Source organism: Drosophila novamexicana, unplaced genomic scaffold, assembly GCF_003285875.2.
Source record: "Drosophila novamexicana strain 15010-1031.04,08,12 unplaced genomic scaffold, DnovRS2.1 tig00001466-arrow-arrow-pilon, whole genome shotgun sequence".
Classification (NCBI taxonomy): Eukaryota; Metazoa; Arthropoda; class Insecta; order Diptera; family Drosophilidae; genus Drosophila; species Drosophila novamexicana.
Window position 1 is genome coordinate 573,854 of NW_020824862.1, and position 19,576 is coordinate 593,429.

The 19,576-nt window shown below is 43.0% G+C and overlaps 1 protein-coding gene across 1 annotated transcript in view; it reads left to right on the forward strand.

The window, feature by feature from the left end:
- Positions 1-17,727, forward strand: part of LOC115767812 (death-associated protein kinase related) — a 62,235-nt gene extending 44,508 nt beyond the window's left edge. The window contains exons 2-5 of the mRNA XM_030712144.1: positions 14,959-15,171; positions 15,800-15,975; positions 16,055-16,373; positions 16,447-17,727. Coding sequence (XP_030568004.1) covers positions 14,959-15,171; positions 15,800-15,975; positions 16,055-16,373; positions 16,447-17,707 — 1,969 coding nt within the window. The 3' untranslated portion in view covers positions 17,708-17,727. The remainder of the gene's footprint in view (positions 1-14,958; positions 15,172-15,799; positions 15,976-16,054; positions 16,374-16,446) is intronic.
- Positions 17,728-19,576: the final 1,849 nt, after the last annotated feature.

Sequence of the window (19,576 nt, forward strand, 5' to 3'; positions counted from 1 at the left end):
TGCGACCTCTATACATAATTGTCATCCTCCGAATCTGGTTAGATATATGCTGCTATTGTCGCCTTTTTTTTTTTATGCCTTTGGGCAAAGATCACCCTCAAATTAATCAAGTGTTAAATTTTGGTAAAGGTTTTGGTTGAAGGTTTACTGTCATATCAATTAAATACGACTGTTGCATTCCAGTTCTTAAATCTACTGAAACAATATATAAAAAGAATACCCAAAGATATAATAAGATATACTAAATGTGTCAGTCGGTAGAGCCTTTTAATGCCAGCGCCTGCCATCCACAAGAATTATCTCCATCTGTTAATCATAGCTTAAGCTTGTCGTACATATTGTTCACTAAAGATTATACTTTGAGAAATTCCCAAAGCAAGATATATGTTAAGTTGCCTAATTAGTTGCTGAAACGCTAATAATTCCCAAAAGTTCTTTTAAATACATATGAATAAGAACAAGACAGAAGAAAATGAATTGATCTATTAATTATCCCACATTGATGTTGATTACTGTTTATCGAAATATTGTTTCCGATAAGTTTTACGATTAAAGGCCAAGCTTTGCTATTTTTCCGATTTGATTATTATTAAAGGTGCGATGTCTGCAATGAAATATCGTTAAATTTGTGTATTGATCATTGTTGATGAAATGTGTAATAAATAAATTGTTCGATAATAATATGCACATATTCAGAGATTTATCGACAAATCGATATCGATAAACATGAATGCATTTAATCGGTTTATTTTTAGAGACAGCAGCTGCTCTGTGAACAACTGTACACATTGATTGAGTTGTTTTGTCGCTGCGAATGGACAAAACCATTGAGAAAATCCACTTGGACAACTTACTGGAGGAGTCCAGGCCTACGCCATCGGTTGACCCATTTGCGGGGCAGCGATCGTGTCGGTTTGCCCTGTTTGTTGCTGTTGCTGCCAGAACGGAAATAGCAACGCGTGTTGCACACACACACAGATAGAGACAGAGACAGACAGATGCACACCAACACACTCATTCAGAATGCAGGCACATGTAGAAAATCTTTACGCATGATTTTGCCTCATTTTGTTGCTGCTGCTCGGCAACATAGAAATGCGGCAAGAGCAACAGCTGCGACGTCACGCCAATTGACCCAGCCACACCCCCGCCTCCTTGACATACGCGGCCTGCATCCGCTGCCTGCTGCTGCTGCTGCTGCTGCATTGATTGGTTTCACAGCGCAGCACGCACGGTTGGAGCGGGAGCGGCAGCGGGAAGGAAGCGGTACATGGATGCTACGTGACGAGCATTAATGCAGCAACCAATTCCGCCAGCGCCAGCTCCTATCATATTGTTGCACACACATACACGCACACACACACACACACTCAAGTACGCCGCCCTTGCGTCCGTGCGTAATGAGTCCAATGCCAGGCGGCAATTGTAAATTGCAGCTCTTTGTTGCAAGTTGTGGGCTCAACTTGAATTTTATGGCTGCTTTCAATTAGCCAGCGACCAGCAACTTTTCTGATATGTTGCAACAACAGCGGAAATTCAACTGCCGCCAAAAAAAAAAAAAAAAAACAAATCACCCACCCACCCAACCAGAGTCCAATTCAAATACGAGCCGAGTTGAAGCAGCAAGCCGTCTGCAAACTGAAAATAAAACTTCACTTTTACTCGAAACAACAACAGCGGACGTCGCAGATGCCACAAAATGCAACATTATCGGCATGTTGCAATGCTGCACGTTGCCACAACAGCGACTAGCTAACATTTTTGTTTGGTTTGTTTTTTTTTTTTTCACTTTTTCAATTGTTGTATAGTAAAAGCTGGCCTTACTCAGCTGCTGGCCTGGTCTGCCACATGTTTGACCCATTTTCAAGCTGTGCAACTCCTTGACTGGCTGACATCATCATCATCATCATCATTAACAATAACATTATCATCATTGTCGTCCTCATCATAATGTTGATGATTAGCTGGCCATGATTTTGGTCAGTTTGCCTTGTGGCGTTGACCGTTGCCAGTTCCTCAGCTCCCATTGCCAGTTAAAAGTCATAAAAATAAAATAAAAAACAAGCATACAAAGTAAATAATTAATAAACAATTAATTTGGTCGCACGGGGCGTGGCATTTAGCGAGGATAGCACAAATGAAATTCCGACGTGAGTTCTACGACCGCTCAATTGAGCTGCTAAATGTGGAAGGTTTTCGTTTTGATTGTGTTTTAATTGCGTCGACAACAGATAATGCATCGATAACTGCAGTCACGATCGATTAATGAACACACATTGATGACAGAGATATAACACGGACGCATTTCGAAAACCAGCCGATATATACATATCGATATATGTATATATCAATAGTTACAAATCGATTCAATAATAGTTTCGCTAAGAATCAATAGCACATCGATAACTGATGCGTCGATAGTTAACAATGGTCTTATAAATCAGTTTAGTTAACTTTTATTGTAATGCCATGGCTGCTGACATGTACTGGGCATTTCTCGACTTATTTTCGATACCAAAAACTAGGTATTAAATAGATTTCATAAAAATAATAAATACAGCTATGCATTTAATCGCCCTGTGAACGTTTTGACAATTCATATTTTTATCAAGATCGACAATTTGATTGATGCAGACATGCATTTGGCATTTATCGATAAATTATCGATAGCAATAAGTAGCTATTAACTCGATATAACAAAATAATAATACACCAATCAATAATTATAATTGTACACCTAATTGTCTTATCGCTGAATGATTTTGCATTTTAAGCCGGCTGTCGCTTCCATTGACCACTTGGCCATTTTAGGTGGCATGCAACGCACGACAGTGCAAATAGTTATAAGTAGAAAGGCGGCCGCTGTCGGCCAGCTCTTAAGTCTTAACTCTTTCTTTTACTTGGCCAATGCAGTCACTCAGTCACTCAGCCAGTCAGTCAGTCAGTCAGCCAGTCAGTTAGTTAGTTAGTTAGTTAGTTTGTCAGCCAAAGCCGGAGACGGAGACGGAGATCAGAGCCAGCCGGTTGCTAGACAGGCTTCCACATGGACTTTGAGGTTGCGTGTCTGCTGTCGTGTTTTTTTTATTTTTTTTGTTGCGCTTTTCATTTTATTATTATTGTTGTTTTTGCATTTATTTTTCTAATATGCACACAATTTATTTGTATGGTGTATCGTGTCTTTTCTTTCTCGTTTCATTTGTATTTTCTCGCTGCGTTTCAATTATGATTTTCTATTGCATTAACCGAGTTTATGATGACGGGCAGTAGTGCCAAGTGCAGCTGTTAGAGTTGCTTTTGGGCTTTTGCATATTCAACAGTTAAATGACAAATTCCCATTTTTGGTTTTGTTTTGTCGGCAACAATTGATGCCTCTGCAGCTGGCCCAAGCGCAACTACTATGTGCATTTTCTCTTCATTCCAGGAAGACATCGCAACTCTCAGCCTGCCTCCCGGCCTGGCAACAATTCAATCCGGCGTTTGGCTCTTTCTACACGAAATCGCCGGCCATTTAGTGGCCGCTATTTATCAAGCCACCCAGTTGGTCGGCGATGGGCAGAGCCGCCATGTCGGGTTCTGGCTAAAGAGACACGCTAATGGCTCAACTAACCAGACGTAGACGTCAGTTAGTTGCAGTCCAGAGACGTGAGAACCTTCTTGGCGGGGCCAATGGCCAAAGCAATTAACAAGCAGCAGTCGCCTCTCCAGTTGAAGGAGTTGAAGGGGTATGGGGCGGGGGGTGCATCAACCCAAGGCTGCATTAGCTGTCTTACCCCTCTCCGCTCTCTCTCTCTCTCTTTCTCTCTGTGTCGCTGTCGCTGTCTACTCTCTATAAATCGCGCATTGTATTTCATTGTGCGATAAAAGTTGGCTGCATTCAGTCGCCGGCTTCAAACGCGAGGCGAATGAGCAGAGTTTTAAAGCCTTTTAACAACGAAAAATTGCTGCCATGAATTTCCCACATTTTCCGCAACGCGGCAACAGCAACAACAATAACAACAACAACAACAAACTCGTTTCCATCAAAGAGAAAAAAGGCGACTTTCAATAGCTGCCCAATGCCCCCTACCCCCGCCCCTTCCCCACCCCTACTCACCAACTTCCCTCATCTTCGCTGCATTCGCATTCATGTGTGAAAAACATTTCATTTCCACTTTTCCCATTTTATTTTTCTCATTTTTGTTTTTGTTTTGGATATTTCTTCTTCTTGCTTCCCAGGCCTCGCACAACAACAACAAAAATTAGCATAATTGCAACAATGGGGAGCAGCGTTGCCACCACGTCGAAACTGCGCTGCACTCTTGACCTGTCCCGCAGCCAGTTAACATCTACAGCTACAGCTACAGCTACAGCTCCCAGTTCCAGTTCCAGCTCCAGCTCCAGCTCCAACTCAGCTGCAAAACTGCCTGCCTGAAATTGCAGCCATGCTTAGGCTGAGGGGAGGGGCGAACCCGGTGCGGGTGGCAGCCAAACTGGTTTAGTCATGGCTTATTTTTCAAACATATACACACACACACACAAAAAACATTTCGTGTATTTTAATGCATTTTGATGACTGTTTTAATAGTGTGTGTTAAATTTTCTCTCTCGCTCTCTCTCCCTCCAAACTTTTAGTTGCTTCATTTAACTGATTCACTTCTTGGCGTTGCCAAAGAAATGAATTTTTTTTTTTTAATTTGTTAAAAAGTTGGAAATCCGCTTGAACTCAATTTGGCTGCATTTGTTGTTGTTGTTGTTGTTGTTGTTGTAGTAGCCTTGGGCGTCTTGGACACTCGACTGCAATTTGATGCACTCGCATTGGAGGAGCCTTTCCCTTTGCTGTTGTTATTGTTATTATTATTGTTGTTGTTATTAATACATTGACTTTGGCCTTTTGTGGTTAACGTTATCCAAACAAAACGCTTGGCACCCACAAAAAACGCAGTTGATTGACAGAATTGGGACGCATAGACACGCACACACACACCATTTGAAATCTGCATGCGTGAAACTTAACGAAGCGTTAAAGTTCAAAGCATTAAATTACATGACGAACACTGAACGCGGTTGGGCTAGATGTGCGGGAGGGGGTAGGGGGGGGGGGGGGGGCGGTTTGACTTTGGCTAGGCGAAGCCTTGGTTTTGACTTTGGTCGCCATATTAATTTTTTTTTTTGCCAGCATCATCAGCAGAGCCCACACACGCAACATGCAATAAAAATACCAACAAGCTAGCAGCAACGGCCTTGAAAGACCCTTTCAAGTTGCCAACCAGAGAAACGCGAGCTCGATTACATCATGAGGTCAGCAGCGAGTAGCCAATAACCCAACTTCTCGGAAAGCAGCAGCTGCTGCTCTTGATGATGCCACAGTGCAGAGCGCAGCGTTGCCACTTTGGCTGCCTGCCGAGATTAACAGTTAGCAGCGGCACTGGCAGCATCATTCTGCGCCGTGACTCATACAATGGGAACGCTTCTCGGCCGCCAGCGAGCCAGCCAGCCAGCCAGCCTATATGCACCTACCCAGAGAGCATCACTTTCTTATCCAACGTAAGAGCTGTCCCGCCGAACCCCCCTGCCCACAAAAGTATGTCTGCTCGGCACTGCGTCACCTGCGTTTGAGTTGATGACTCAGCGCACAGAAATGATCAGAAGCTGCCGTTGTTGTTGTTGTTATTGTTGTTGTCGCTGTGACTTGGCATGGAATTTTGTGCGCGCCTGATTTGATTTTTGTAGTTTTCGAGTTTGTTTTGGGCATTTATTTGATTAGCTTTGAAACTTATTTAGCTGCAGCCGAGTGAGTCAGTTGCCTAGTTCGTGTAGAACAAAAGGGCAGAACCTGCCTTAAACCAGATAAGTTGAGTCAAGTACAGCCGTACTCTTAACCTAATGAACCGAACCAGTGAACGTTTTTATTGGGTTTCAAACCCTTCAAACAATTTGTTGAAGGTTGGTGTTGTAGTTGCATCATTAAACTAAAGCAAGACTAGGCATGATGGATAAATAAAATATAAAGACATTTCTGGACATTTAAATTCTTAGGGAAGGATTTAAGTCATCCGAATGCCTTTAAGTTTCGTAAAATGTTGAAATTCCCAAAGGTTTATGTTTTGGTAACAGTTACCAATTCCAACTCTTACTCGCGACTTTACAGAACAAACCCCAAAGTCAAAATATGAAATATGCAGCTAGACATCAAAAAGAATCCTCAACCAGACGGCGTTGCCTAACCCAATTTCCAAGTGTTATGGCAGTCGAAAAACAAAAGACAAGAAAAAATCTTCTTAAATCTCTCACGCACACATATTTAACATATATATGTATATATATGTCGGCGCATTAGTTGAACTGTCGATTTGGAGGGCTTATGTAAGGCGTAAGCGGCTTATAAATGCCCCATAGTACTACACATGCAACACGCTGGACCCAAATGGATGACCAGCTGGACAACACGGAATTTGGATGACCTTCACTTGCAGTCGATGGAGCCAAAGGGGGGGCACCGAACGATACTCTGTCTCTGATACACATACGCCACATAAACCAGCTGCAACAGCCAAAACAAAAAAAAACAACAATTTTGTAGTTATGTTCATTTCTAAAGAAACTCAACAATGCTGACAACGTCTCGAAGACTGCATTCACTCTGCATGCAAAGCAGCAGCAGCAGCGGCAGCGGCTGCGGCGTCTTCCTGTGCCCCCTCAGCGTATATCCGCATTATCAGCATATAACATAATGGCAGCAAAAGCAACAGCAACAACAGCAACAATTATAATGACAACAACAACAACAACAACAATAATCATAAAAAATAAATACACATCGAGGTACATATATTTTTACATTGTTTGCATAAAGTTGTGAAAAGTTTGTTGTTATTTATTTTATATACCCTGTACCTCTAAAAACGTTGGGTATGCGAAAGTTATGTGTATGTCGCAGACAGTAGATGCAAGGACTTGTTTCAGCCAGTTTTGTTTCGAGTTGGTATCAAGGTTTGCAAATTTTGTGTTGCTTTAAAAACATATATATTTATCGATTGATAATCGATATTTTTTGCCATTATCAATCGCTTCAATTGTACACAGAACGTTTAGAAATAGAAATAATGTTCTTATGTATTCTTATCGATAGATCGCTAGTGGTAACTATCGAATATCGATTAACGATATTATTACGATATTAACGATTATCGTTTAACTGGGCTTTGAGCAGAAACTTTTTACCAAAGTACAGCCAATCGGTAGTATCAATCGAAACTATCGAGTGGGACAACTATCGATAGCTTAGCAGAAACTTGGCATATATTGTAAAGAAACTATTGGCCAGCAATTTTTAACTATTTAATCGGGCTGCATATGCATGCGAGCCAACTGTAGACTTAAACACAGGAAGTTTTCGTATCGAGAGTTGGATCTATCGATAACAATCGTGCACTATCGATAGTTGAACCACTAAAGTTGCTATGCAAAACATATTTTAGACATGTGCACAGGGTATTTTTCTATTGGTATGTTGTCTTTTCGAGCAGCTGCTGCTGTTGCCGTGTTGTGTTATGTTGTGTTGTTGCTTAGCTTAGCAGCAAGACCTTGATTATGTGCTGATGACACGTACAACATGTTTGGGTCTGTCCTCAAATCGCTCGCACACGTTATTTTCATGGGGCCTATGTGGCACTTGGGGTAAACATTTTTACGATCTTGCGCTGCTTGGCGGCAGCAATCGCCTCAAGTTGTCGCATGTCGCATGTGGCATGTGGCATGTGGCATGTGGCATGGCTATCAATTGATCAGCTCGCATACAACAACACCCGCTTCATATGGCTCCCACCAACTAGGCCTCCATTCTTTTAATGGACTCGCAGTGAAGGTCGGCCCATAGAGAACTTTGGCCAAATATCAAAGGCAAATATCAGCCGTGGCTGCAACAGCTGCCAATGGCCAATAAATTCGTTTTGCCAGTCTTGTCTGCAATGGTGGCATGTGCGGCAAGTTATGGATATGTGGCATGTGGCAACCATTGGCATTTGCGGGGGCCCAGAGGCGTTACATTTGCAGCATGGGGCATGGGGCATGGGGCATGGGACATGTGTGCTCTATCTACCGACGCCACAAAGCTTGAGGAATGCGTCTTATCAATAGCCAGACAATCTCAGCCGCAGCAGCAACAACTGGCTGACAGCTCAAGGATAACAGCAGCTGGAAAATAAAGTCTTGGCAGCTGCCTGCCAATTGCCAGCTAATTTATCATAATTAAAGCCGCTTTACAAATGCACCTAAAGCAATCGCTGCATCGACTGCCGGCAGGGGAGGTGAGGGGAAGCACTCGGGCAAGCCCCATCCGAAGGAAGGAAGGAAGGAATGCATGCGAAGGAGCTCGAATTAACTAACTGACAAGCCTGACACAATTTCAAGTGAGTGTCGGTGTTGCCTTGGTGTGTGTGCCTGTGTATGCGTGTGTGTGTATGTGTGTGCGTGTGTGGAGCAGAGCAAAGCCTAAGGGATTCTCACACAGGATAACCCGCTGTGAGCCTTGTGCAACGTACAGTGCAACAGAAAAGTATGTCGTTGGGGCAAATGAAATGATGATATAATCATGAAGAATTTATTATTTTATTGAGAGTTGTAAATGGTACAATACTATATTAGCTAGGTATTCGAGCCCGGATCCTCATTATCTCATCATTTGCCTTGATGAAAAAAACATCGTGTGACAAAGTCAAATTGAATCTTACTTAGATTAAGGCTTGTTTTAACGTCTACATTTAATTGAAGTTTGTAAAGATACAAAATATTGAACGATTTCTTGACGATTTATCTCTTCACGAAAACAGAAGAAGAAGCTAGTGCAGCTCCTTCTTCTGTTTCAGAGCGAGTTTTCAAACTAATAGATAGATAGAGTACTCAAATTGCTACAAACAATTTTGAACTGTTCACATACTACTGTGAGTCAGTGTTCCTTTGCTGGGCTAGCTTCCTGTCTATGCACAATGGAAATGATGTCAAGTGCTGGAAAGCCCCAAAGGCACACACAATTCGTGCAGGACAAGTGTGAGAGAATGCCGAATGCGCTGGCGAATATATATATATGTGTTACGATTGTGAATAGGTGGATTGTGAATTGTGGATTGGGTTCTGGATGTCGTTGACGCTCTCGTGGCGTCGACAACCCCTTGGAGTGCCTTGACGTGTGCTTAATTAAAAAAGACAACCAAAGCTTTTGCATATATTGTTGTCGCTGTTGTTGTTGTTGTTGGTGTTGTTGTTGTTGTTGTTGTTGTTGCCTTAAATGGGGTTTAGCATATTGCATTTGCAGGCAAACATCATGATTAAAAGTAAACAGCAAAAAATGCACAATGAAATCCTTGGCTCAAGCGGCGTATGCGTAATTATTTTGCGTGTTTGCCTGACGAGAAAGCAAAACCAAAAACAAAACAAAAAACGCGAAATTATTAAATTAATTAAATACATTAAGCGATTGCTGCTGCTGTTGCGTTAAGCGCTGACCAAATTTGTTCAGAAATTAAAAAAATAAAACGCGCGCGACGCCCACGCGTTTTGCGCGCGGTTTCTACATATGCTGTTCACTTTGTTTTTTTTTTTTTTTAAATGCTTTTGTGCGTTCACCAAAAATGGCAACAGGCGTCAAAGTTTTTTCGTGTTTCGACGCATTAACAATTGGCACATTTAACGGAAGTTATGGATTTCAATTTGTAAAATAGGGAAAGCTGCTGAAATGACATGCGTACAAAATGATTGAAATTAACAAAACAGAAAAAATTATTCAAATACAGTCGTAACTGATCTATAACGCACTTGAATCAACATAAGATTCGTCAAACCTAAAAAAATATATTTAATAAAAATTTCAATTCAAATATATAAAAATAACTAAGAGTACATACAAAAAACGAACGAAATTAAGTTGCTTTAAATCTTGACTTTCGCCAAAAGGTTCTTCTAAGAGGAAAGTTGCATTCCATGGTGAAAGACTTTCGTTTGTTTTAGCGAAGTTTTATCGTAGAGATTATTATGTTTTGTATGCAAGTATTGTTCGCTTGGAATTTTATTAGAGAAACATTTTGCGAAAATATTTATGTTCTGAATAAATTTGACCTTTGTACCAGAATATGTTATATGATCAGCTGGCTCGAGTTTCGACTGTACTCAAAGTTAGATGGGGAATTCGACTAGAATTTCTGTTTGGAACTAAAGTGCATTTGTTATAGCAAGGGATGACTGTATCTATGTCAGAACAGCTATTTGGATGAGGAAAGAAAATCCAATTAGCCAAAATGTAAGACAACATTTCTTTGAATTTGAGTATCGCATCCCCGTGAGAATAAAAGGTTTGGATTTTGTCACTGTGTTTGTTGCACACATTTGCCAGAGCGCTGAGCATGTGCGTCATGTGGCACGGTCTGGGCAATTTAATTGTCACATTAGCGAGCAGGCATCAAATGGGCGACACTGCGCCAGAGTCTGTCCATGTCTATATAGTTAGTCACCTTAAGGGCAACTATTTGCTTGGCTGACAGCCGCTAGATGATTTTACTCGACTGCACTCCACACACGAGACTCGAGGCGACTTGCGGCCACTCTTCTCGGTTCAATGCACCCGGTTGCACTAAAAGCAGCAACAACAACAGCAACAACAACAACAATAAGAAGAACATGAGGCAAGCACTTTAACCGCACTTTGTCGTCATCCGCATCCTTGTCATCAACATCCACATTCACATCAACATCGTCGTCGTCGTCGTCGTCATCGTCATCGTCGTCTGTCAAAGGCAAGATTCTTCAGCTGTTGTTAAAATGCAGCAAAGCCTGCAAAATGTTATTGTTAGCTAGAAGTGTGGAAGTGTTTGAAGTGCGTGGCGGGCAGGGGGAGGAAATGCTACTGAGTGCACTTTTCAACTAGCAAATGCATTTCACCCACACGGAACAGTCGTCAGCTAAATTGATGCACACGTCTCTCTTTCGCTCTCACCTTCGCCCCCCCCCCCCCCCCTCCCCCTTCTGCCCATCGCTACGCCTCACCTTGTCGTCGCATTTGGGCAATTGGAGCTGCAAGTTGCTTACCTTTTGGCTACTCGACTGCAACACCCGCCTAGCAATTTGCACCTTGTTAACAAACTTTTATTTTAATGTTATTTAGCTTATTTGTTTTTCTCATTTGCAATACAAATTTGCGTAACTTGACATTGTCGTTGTTCGTGTGGGCGCCATCGGCATTGTGCAACTCTCGTATTGTTGCAAAGTGCATTTAATTTTGTAATTTGTTCTGTTTCCGAAAACTGACCCGGCACACAAGATGCCGAAAATAGGCTCAATTGCTTTTCCATGCAAAATCAAAATAAAGATGCATTCGTTGATGGCAGCAAATCAAAGACCTCACCAGGCCCAGACTTCAAAAGACGACGGGATTGGGCACGGGGAGCCAAACTCAATTGAGAAAGTAAACAAATAAATCGAATAGGAAAACGCAGCTAACGCAACACTTGAATAATTGAGGGAAAAGCCAAAACGGGCAACTATCGAATAGGCCATCGCAGCGAAATGGAACACATTTTATAAGCGGAGCGCTCTTGTCTAAAGTGCCCGACTAGGTAATATCCTGTAGCCACAATTGGGACAAAATGCTTGATCATATGAGTGCAGCTTCTCTTGCACGATTCTTGCAGGTCCGAAGCTCTAGCGTGAGGTGTGAGGTATCCAAATTGTGAAATATTTTAAACCTCTATGTACTACGCGAGAATATATATAGTCTTGTCTCCAGCTCAAATTGTTTGCGAGATATGCTCAAAAGAACCTTCTTTCAAAATCGATATTTATCGATATTAAAGCTTATTTCCATTGTTGTTTAGTTTCTTATTGTCGAGTTACTTAAAACCAACAAGAAATTGCATGTTTATTACTTGAGTCATTAAAGTTTCCACCCATTCTTGCGAAATTAGAAAACGATCGATTGCAATCGGCCCGATTATTCTATCGATAGCCCAGTCGTGGCTTCTACTTACTCTGCGCTAGCAGAAGCATAACTCACATTCCATTCCTCCAAGTCTGCCGTTAAACAGCTTTGATCTGCAGCGGCAGCAGCAGTCGTCTGTCAAATATATATTCAAGCCCCAATCTGTTGCCCTCGACCGCCGCCCCCCACCCCCCCTTTCGCTCTCCTTCTCCTCTGCGAAACTATCTAAACACAAACAACGCAAATTGTGCAATAATTTTGCTGCTCCATTCGAAATCCAGCGGCAAAGGTGAATGTAAATATTGAAGCAGCTTGCCTCAATCTTTTTACCACCCCCGCTGTCGTTTTAATACCTCTCCCCCCTCCCCATGCCGCCCGTACATTCCGCTACCCCAGTGAATAGCAGCAAGCCGATTAGGCACGTGCACGCGCCGCGCGTTTTGCGAGCGTTTTTAAACGCCACCTTATTTGGTCGTCTCCGTTTTGGCGAACTGAGAATTGTGCGTCACATAGATGGAGCCAAAGCAATGCCTTGTATGTGCCTCTGCCCAGCCAGAAAATGCCAAAATACAAGCTCAGATCGATATAGCTGATGGTTCCCAAATCTGAATCTCGCTCGGATCGATCGCTGTCGCTGCCAAAGCTGACCATTTTAGAAGCCACTCGATATTCAAATTCACACTTGACCAAAAGCCGCAAAAGCACAGTGGAGCAATTCGGTAAAATTTATTGATAGAAATACCAATCGAAATATGGCGGGTATCTAATGTATTTTAGGTTCAATAACAGAATAATTGTCAGCTTATTTAAGTTTAGTTTCTTAACGGAGGACACCACCCTCAATTATTATTACTATAATTCACTTAAGTCAATAAATGTTCTACCTCTCTCTCGATATGACGGCTAGTCTTAAGCACTATTTTGCCTATGAGCTCCATAGTATGTGAAGCTTATATCGTTGTCGCGATTTAATGAACCATTCAAAAAGGGCAATGCGCGTGGGAGTGGCCGGCCAAACGGCGCAACACGGCGACGTTGACCAACCATGAACTCACTCACACACACACACACACACACACATAGTACACACATCTATGCTTGCACAGTTGCCCCGTTAGCCAGAATGCGCCCTGCGACAAGGTTTTTAGACTAACCTTTAAAAGTTCACTAACCAGCTGCTGCTGCTGCTGCCGCTTCTGCTAAGAACTGCTGCACGCCCACGCCTCACCCTCGCAGCCAGCCTCTGGTCACATCTCCAGTTAACAGCTCAGCTGCGTCATCTGGCAACAACAACAACTTTCAAGTCGTGCCTTACGTAAGAGCAAGCCGCTAAACTTTATGACCGATCAGCAGCAACAAGACTGAAGACCTTGCCCAATTAGTCGCAGTGCTGCACAAAAAAAAAAAAAAAAAAAAAAAAAAAAAAAAAAAAAAAAGGAAAACAAAAAGAGAATAAGAAAAAAATTGTAATTAAATGAAAAATACAAAATAAATACACAAAAGCTGTGCAAATGCACCTGCAACCAGCACGGAATGCTGACGGAAGAGTAAGGCTTGGCAACATGTTGCCAAAGCCAGATGCAAATGTTGCTGGCGCTAATTGAATATTGACGCCCGGCTCCAGTTGCTGCAAACTGCACGCATAGCCCGATGCCCGATGCCCGATGCCCAGTGCCTGGTGGATTTCTGCTCGTCTTCTGTCTCCATCTGCTGCATGCAGCTTCGGTGCGTGGCAAGCACGAAGAGAATATTTCACCTTAATGGCCAGAGCCGCAGCAGAGAACGTTGTCCTCAAGTGGCGACACATTTGACAATTTGTGAATGTTGCTGCAGCAGAATGTTGGGGTGGGGCAGGGGTGGTTGGGCGAGGGGCAGGCAACAATTAGAAACCAGTCCGTGTGAAGGCGACGACAGCCCAGCGCCTTATGTCGTTCTTGATGGCATACCCCAACTGAAAACTGGGCATATTGCTTTTGGCGCAGCTTTTGAATTGTATTTCTATTATTTTTCTATGCTTTTTTTGAATTGAATTAAAAACTTGTTTGATAAGTAAAACAAAACTTTATTTCGAATCTTCAAATTTGAGAAACTTATATATACTTATATATATAATTATTTTTATTTAAATATTAGTTAAAATTTATAATTTATATAAAAACATAGAAATTCGTATAAATTTAATATAATTCAAATTTGACATTTTCGAAGTCTTAAGAATTAATATGCAATCATATAAAAATAGTTTTATAAGAATTCGAGGAATACAATTTTGAGTTCTGAAAAAAACTTTAAAAGTATTAATTGTATCAATTGAATCAGAATTATTTATGTATATATATATATATATTATATATGTATATAATATATTTATATTAATATGTAGTGTAAAATATAGTTTTATGCCTTTGCTAGGCTTTTTCTCGCTCATGCCCGTTGAAAGAGATTTTGCCTGGATGGAGGCTTGCGTGATGCGTCTTCAGCTTGTTTTGGCGCTGTCTGTCGTGGCTCCCGAGCTGCAGCTGCAGCTGGAGCTCGAGCTGGAGTTGGACCTGGATCTGGACCTGGTGCTGGGGGCTGGGGCTGGGGCTGGGCTAACTACTTACCGACTTATTTGGTATGCCAGATTTGTCGCTGTTGTTGTTATTGTTGTTGGTGTTGTTGTTGTTAGTGTTTGCCGGAAGCGCAATTGCTTCATTATGGCACGTACTTTGTCAAAGGCGTTTCGACGACGCGACTTTGACGTCGTCCCACCCGTGCTCCTCTCCCCTTTCTGTTTTCGTAGCCAGCCTTGTTGTCATTCCGCTCTTCGATGAGTCGTTGAGTCACGTTGGGATGTCTCATGGCTGTGGATGTCGCTGGCCGACAATTGGGCAGTCTTTTATGAATGAAACTAGAGGCGCGTGTGGGCCGCCAGTTGCCCGTTGCCAATTGCAGACCGACTGCAGCTGCAGCTGGTCTGGTTTGTTTGCTAGCCAAAACTAATCCGTTGTCTCTCTTTTTCTATATTATTGCAGAGGCAAATTTGCGGCTGTTCGCCGGGCGGTACACAAGAATACCGGTTTGCATTTCGCTGCCAAATTCCTGAAGCGACGCCGACGCGCCCAGAGCAGCGACAAGGAGATCAAGCACGAGATTGCCGTCCTAATGCTATGCGAGGGCGAGGACAACATTGTCAATCTGAATGCGGTGCATGAGACGCGTTCCGACACGGCCCTGCTGCTGGAGCTGTAAGTATATAAGCATAACAATCATAATTATATTAATAGTGGGATGCATCAATCAGATCGTTGATTGATTGATTGCAAAACAAGTTAGCAGCAATGAATACCAAACGCACAAATACACTAGACATGGCTGATGGTACCTTATTCCGCAGAACTGTTTGACCGATAACTATCTGACTGATTGACTGACTGAATGAATGACTGATTGACTGAAATATGGACTTACCGCGCACACAAATGCACTAGGCAATGACTAGGTTCAGTTTCTTCAATATACGCATAGGTCATGTTAACAGCTGACTGACTGATTAACTGATCAAGTGATTGACGTACTATTCAAACAAGCACAAATGCGCTGCGCATTAATTGGGTCCATAGTTGATGTTACTCCTTACCGCAACGCTGCTTAGGATGATTGACCGATTGATCGTCTGAATGATTGACTGACTGACTAACAATGATTAGGTTCAGTTTCTTCAACATAACATCGCTATTTCCGTAAAACTGTTTATGCTGACTGACTGAGTGATTGACTGACTCACAATTGATTTCTTAAATCCACACATACGATGGAAAACGGGTGATAAATTGAAAAGAAAATATGCTCATTCCGTTCCTCTTCCCTATATAGGGCCACTGGCGGCGAGCTGCAAACGATACTGGACAACGAGGAGTGCCTCAGCGAGGCGCAGGCGCGCCACTGCATGCGGGAAGTGCTGAAGGCTCTCAAGTTCTTGCATGACCGTTCCATAGCGCATTTGGATCTGAAGCCGCAGAACATCTTGTTAGCCGGCGAACGCATTGAGGGTGAGTGTTCACAGTTGAGTGGCCAACTAATTGAGGACTTCGCTGACAAGCCGCTGCGCTTTTCCCATTTTGTTTTCAGATGGCCTCAAGCTGTGCGACTTTGGAATCTCGCGCGTCGTCTGCGAGGGCATCAATGTGCGCGAAATGGCCGGCACTCCGGATTATGTGGCACCGGAGGTTCTCCAATATGAGCCCTTGTCGCTGCTCACGGACATTTGGTCGGTGGGCGTGTTGGCCTATGTGCTGCTATCGGGCTTCTCGCCCTTTGGCGGCGACACCAAGCAGGAGACCTTCCTCAATATCTCACAGTGCGCTCTGACCTTTCCCGACAATCTCTTTGGCGGCGTCTCCCAGGCGGCAATTGATTTCATACGCCGCGCATTGCGAATTAAGCCAAAGTGAGTGCAGTTCAATCTTAAATTCTGTGCAGAATCTATAACTAATTTTATTTCTCTCTCTCTCGCTCTCTAGCGATCGCATGAATGCCGCCGGCTGCCTTGAGCATGTCTGGCTGAAGGATGAGTGCTCTTTACACAGACAAATCTATTTGCAAGCACAGAACGATGCCGACTTTGTGCAGGATGATGAGGATGAAGACGATGAGGACGACGATGAGGAGGAAGATGATGAGGAAGAGGCACAGAACGTTTCACAGCAACAGCAGCAACAACAGCAACAACAACAAAACAGCACAACAGCAGCAGCAACCACAACAGCAGCAGCAACAGCAACAACAGCCAGCAAAGCCACTCACAACGGGCATAGAGCACACTCCAGCTCGAGAATTCCAATTGCCACTAGCCACAAGCTGAGCCCCAGCACAGAGACAACAACAGCCATACACACACTGCCCCAAGCACTGACCATGTCGCTGGCGACAAGCACGACTGCTACTGCTAGTGCATCGACGAAGCCCACACAGATTGTGACACCAACGCGACGCGCCTCCGATTCGGATAAGGAGAACACATATACGGCAACATTTGTTAAGAAGCCGGTGGCCAGCACGGCCACCATACAGATTGGCAGCAATGGGCTGGAGGAGACGACAGTGATTGCGACATTGGCGCTGTTCCCGGATGCGCCCACCACGCCCAAAGTCATACGCAAGACGCCCGCTACGGAGGCCAGTTCGGCCACATCGGTCAAGGCGCTGGTTAAAAAATTTCAACTGGAGGAGATCGAAGCACAGCACAGCTCACCCAACAGCACATTGCCGCACTGCTCCAGCTCCGCCAACAGCAGCCATGCGTCAGCGATCCAGACGCAACTACAGCTCCAGCAGCCGCGCAAGTGCTCCATGCCCAGCGTGTGTGTATTGCCAGCAACCAGCAGCAGCAGCAGCAGCACCAACGGCAGCAACATGCGGCGCAGCATCAGCGGCACTGCCAGCAGTAGCAACAGCCACAGCCACAGCAGCAGCCACGGCGGACGACGTGCCTCAGAGCCGCTAACCGCTGTCCACAAGAAACAGCACATCAATAACAACAGCCCAAACTCCATTTCCAGCAGCAGCAGCAGCAGCAGCAGCTCGGGATCCACTGCAGCAACTGGAAGCGGCAGCACAGCGCTGCTCTTGAATGGTAGATTGCCGCAGGCAGCGCATCATTTGCATCATCATCATATGCACCACCATCATCATCACCATCATCATCATGTGGTGATTGCCGCCAAGAATGCGGCTGCTGCTGCCACCAACAACCTAAGCTTGGACCAGGGCATCATCTGTTAGCTAAGGGCCAGCCGTGCGCGCCGCAATGCCAAAAGTTTCTTTCACCGCTTCCTTTGCTGCATGTAACAGTGCCTGAACGTGTAGGCGTGGTCGGCCAGCCCCTAGCTGGGCTGTTGCTGCTGTTGTGGCTGCTCTTGCTGCTGCTGCTGCTGCTGCCCTTGCTGCTGCAGGTGTGGCAGCTGCAGGTGTGAGCAACGCAACGCCGATGCCTGCGCGTGCTCGGAAGCTTTGTTTGATTTTGAGTTTCTTAGTTAATGTTATATAGCGCCTAGTTGATCTAAAAAAAAAAAAACAACCACTGTACCACACTATTGTACCACTGTACCACTAACCCAGCCGATTTCCCAAGTAACCTAAATACTGTTTAAGTTTATCTGGAAATATATCTATATATACATAGGTATATGCATATGTAGATGGATATATCGTCTATTTCGTAAGAGTTGCCGTTGTCAGCAGGCAGCACACGGTTAACGCGTAAATTAATGATTCATGATCCCGCGACAGACAGAGATGTTAAAGGAAAGAGATAGTTAGAGAGAGAGAGAGAGATAGAGTGAGTGTGTGTGCGCGTGAGTGAGAGTGAGTGAGAGAGATCGAGATGGAGAACATAGTCGAGAGTGCGCAAAAGGTTGCAACTCGCAGTTTATTGAAAGATCTGTTTAAATTACAAAAGGTAAATAATTTGAGACATATCAGTCGTTGTGTTGTGCGTGTATGTGTGTTTGTGTGTGTGTAATAGTTTGTTAAGTTCGATGGGCAACGTTTCACATGTTTCAACGAATTCAAATACGTCAATTCAGGACAAATTTAACGTCGTCTGCATAGCATAAATTAAATAATACAAATTATACAAATAAAAACATTACATACCAAAAAAAAAAAAACAAACGAAAAAGAAAAAAAAATGATCAGCGCGCAGAAAATTCAGCAATATTTGTTGATCATTTTCTATATGGATTGTGAATTTGTAGCTGAATGATTTAAATCGTATTTATATACATACATACATATATATATACATATGTATATAATGTTGAGCGCCATTTGGTAATTGTTTGTTACATGATTCACATACAGCAAATGCATTCATAGCATAGTTCATGCATTAATTAATTAATTATAACCAAAATACGATGGGTATATGAAGGTAGTCGCAGTTGTTCGCGAAACGGTAGTGGATAGATGAAAATTGATTGTTCAAGAGTTAATGCATATATAATATATACATATACATACATTTACATACTATACATATACATTTATATAGAGAATGTTATCAGCACCGAGCTAAGAAATGGCAGAAATGACAAAAAGAAATTGTTTATTATGTGCGTGTTCGTGTTCGCCTGGCATGCCACGTACCATACTTAAATATGATAACTTGACTAGTTTATGGTATCAGAAATGATATATTTTCAGTTTTGGCCCCGCCCCCCTCTATCGCACCCGAATACTTATGTTGAATTATTTATGCACCTCTCCTCACTCGCTCCACACCTCCAACTCCTCTCTTTCGGAATATACTTATCTTGTTTTTAGTTGCAAACTTCTGAACCCAAATCGGTTTTTGTACATAAAATATCTGTTTCAACGCCCAGACCCTAGGCACTAGCCTGGCGTGATTACAATTTTTTTTATTATTATAATTCTTTTTGCATTCAAGAGATATATGCATAGAGTTGAGCAACAGTTAAGTATGCATTATGAATTAGGCAAAGTGTTTGTGTGTGTGTGGTCAGTTAATTGTTAAATTGAATAATTAATTTATCATAATTACGGTTAATTGAGCGCCCTTTTTTATTTTAATTACCATTAAACACTTGCGTAAAAGTAATTTTCTTATTTAAATAACCTTAAACCACATTA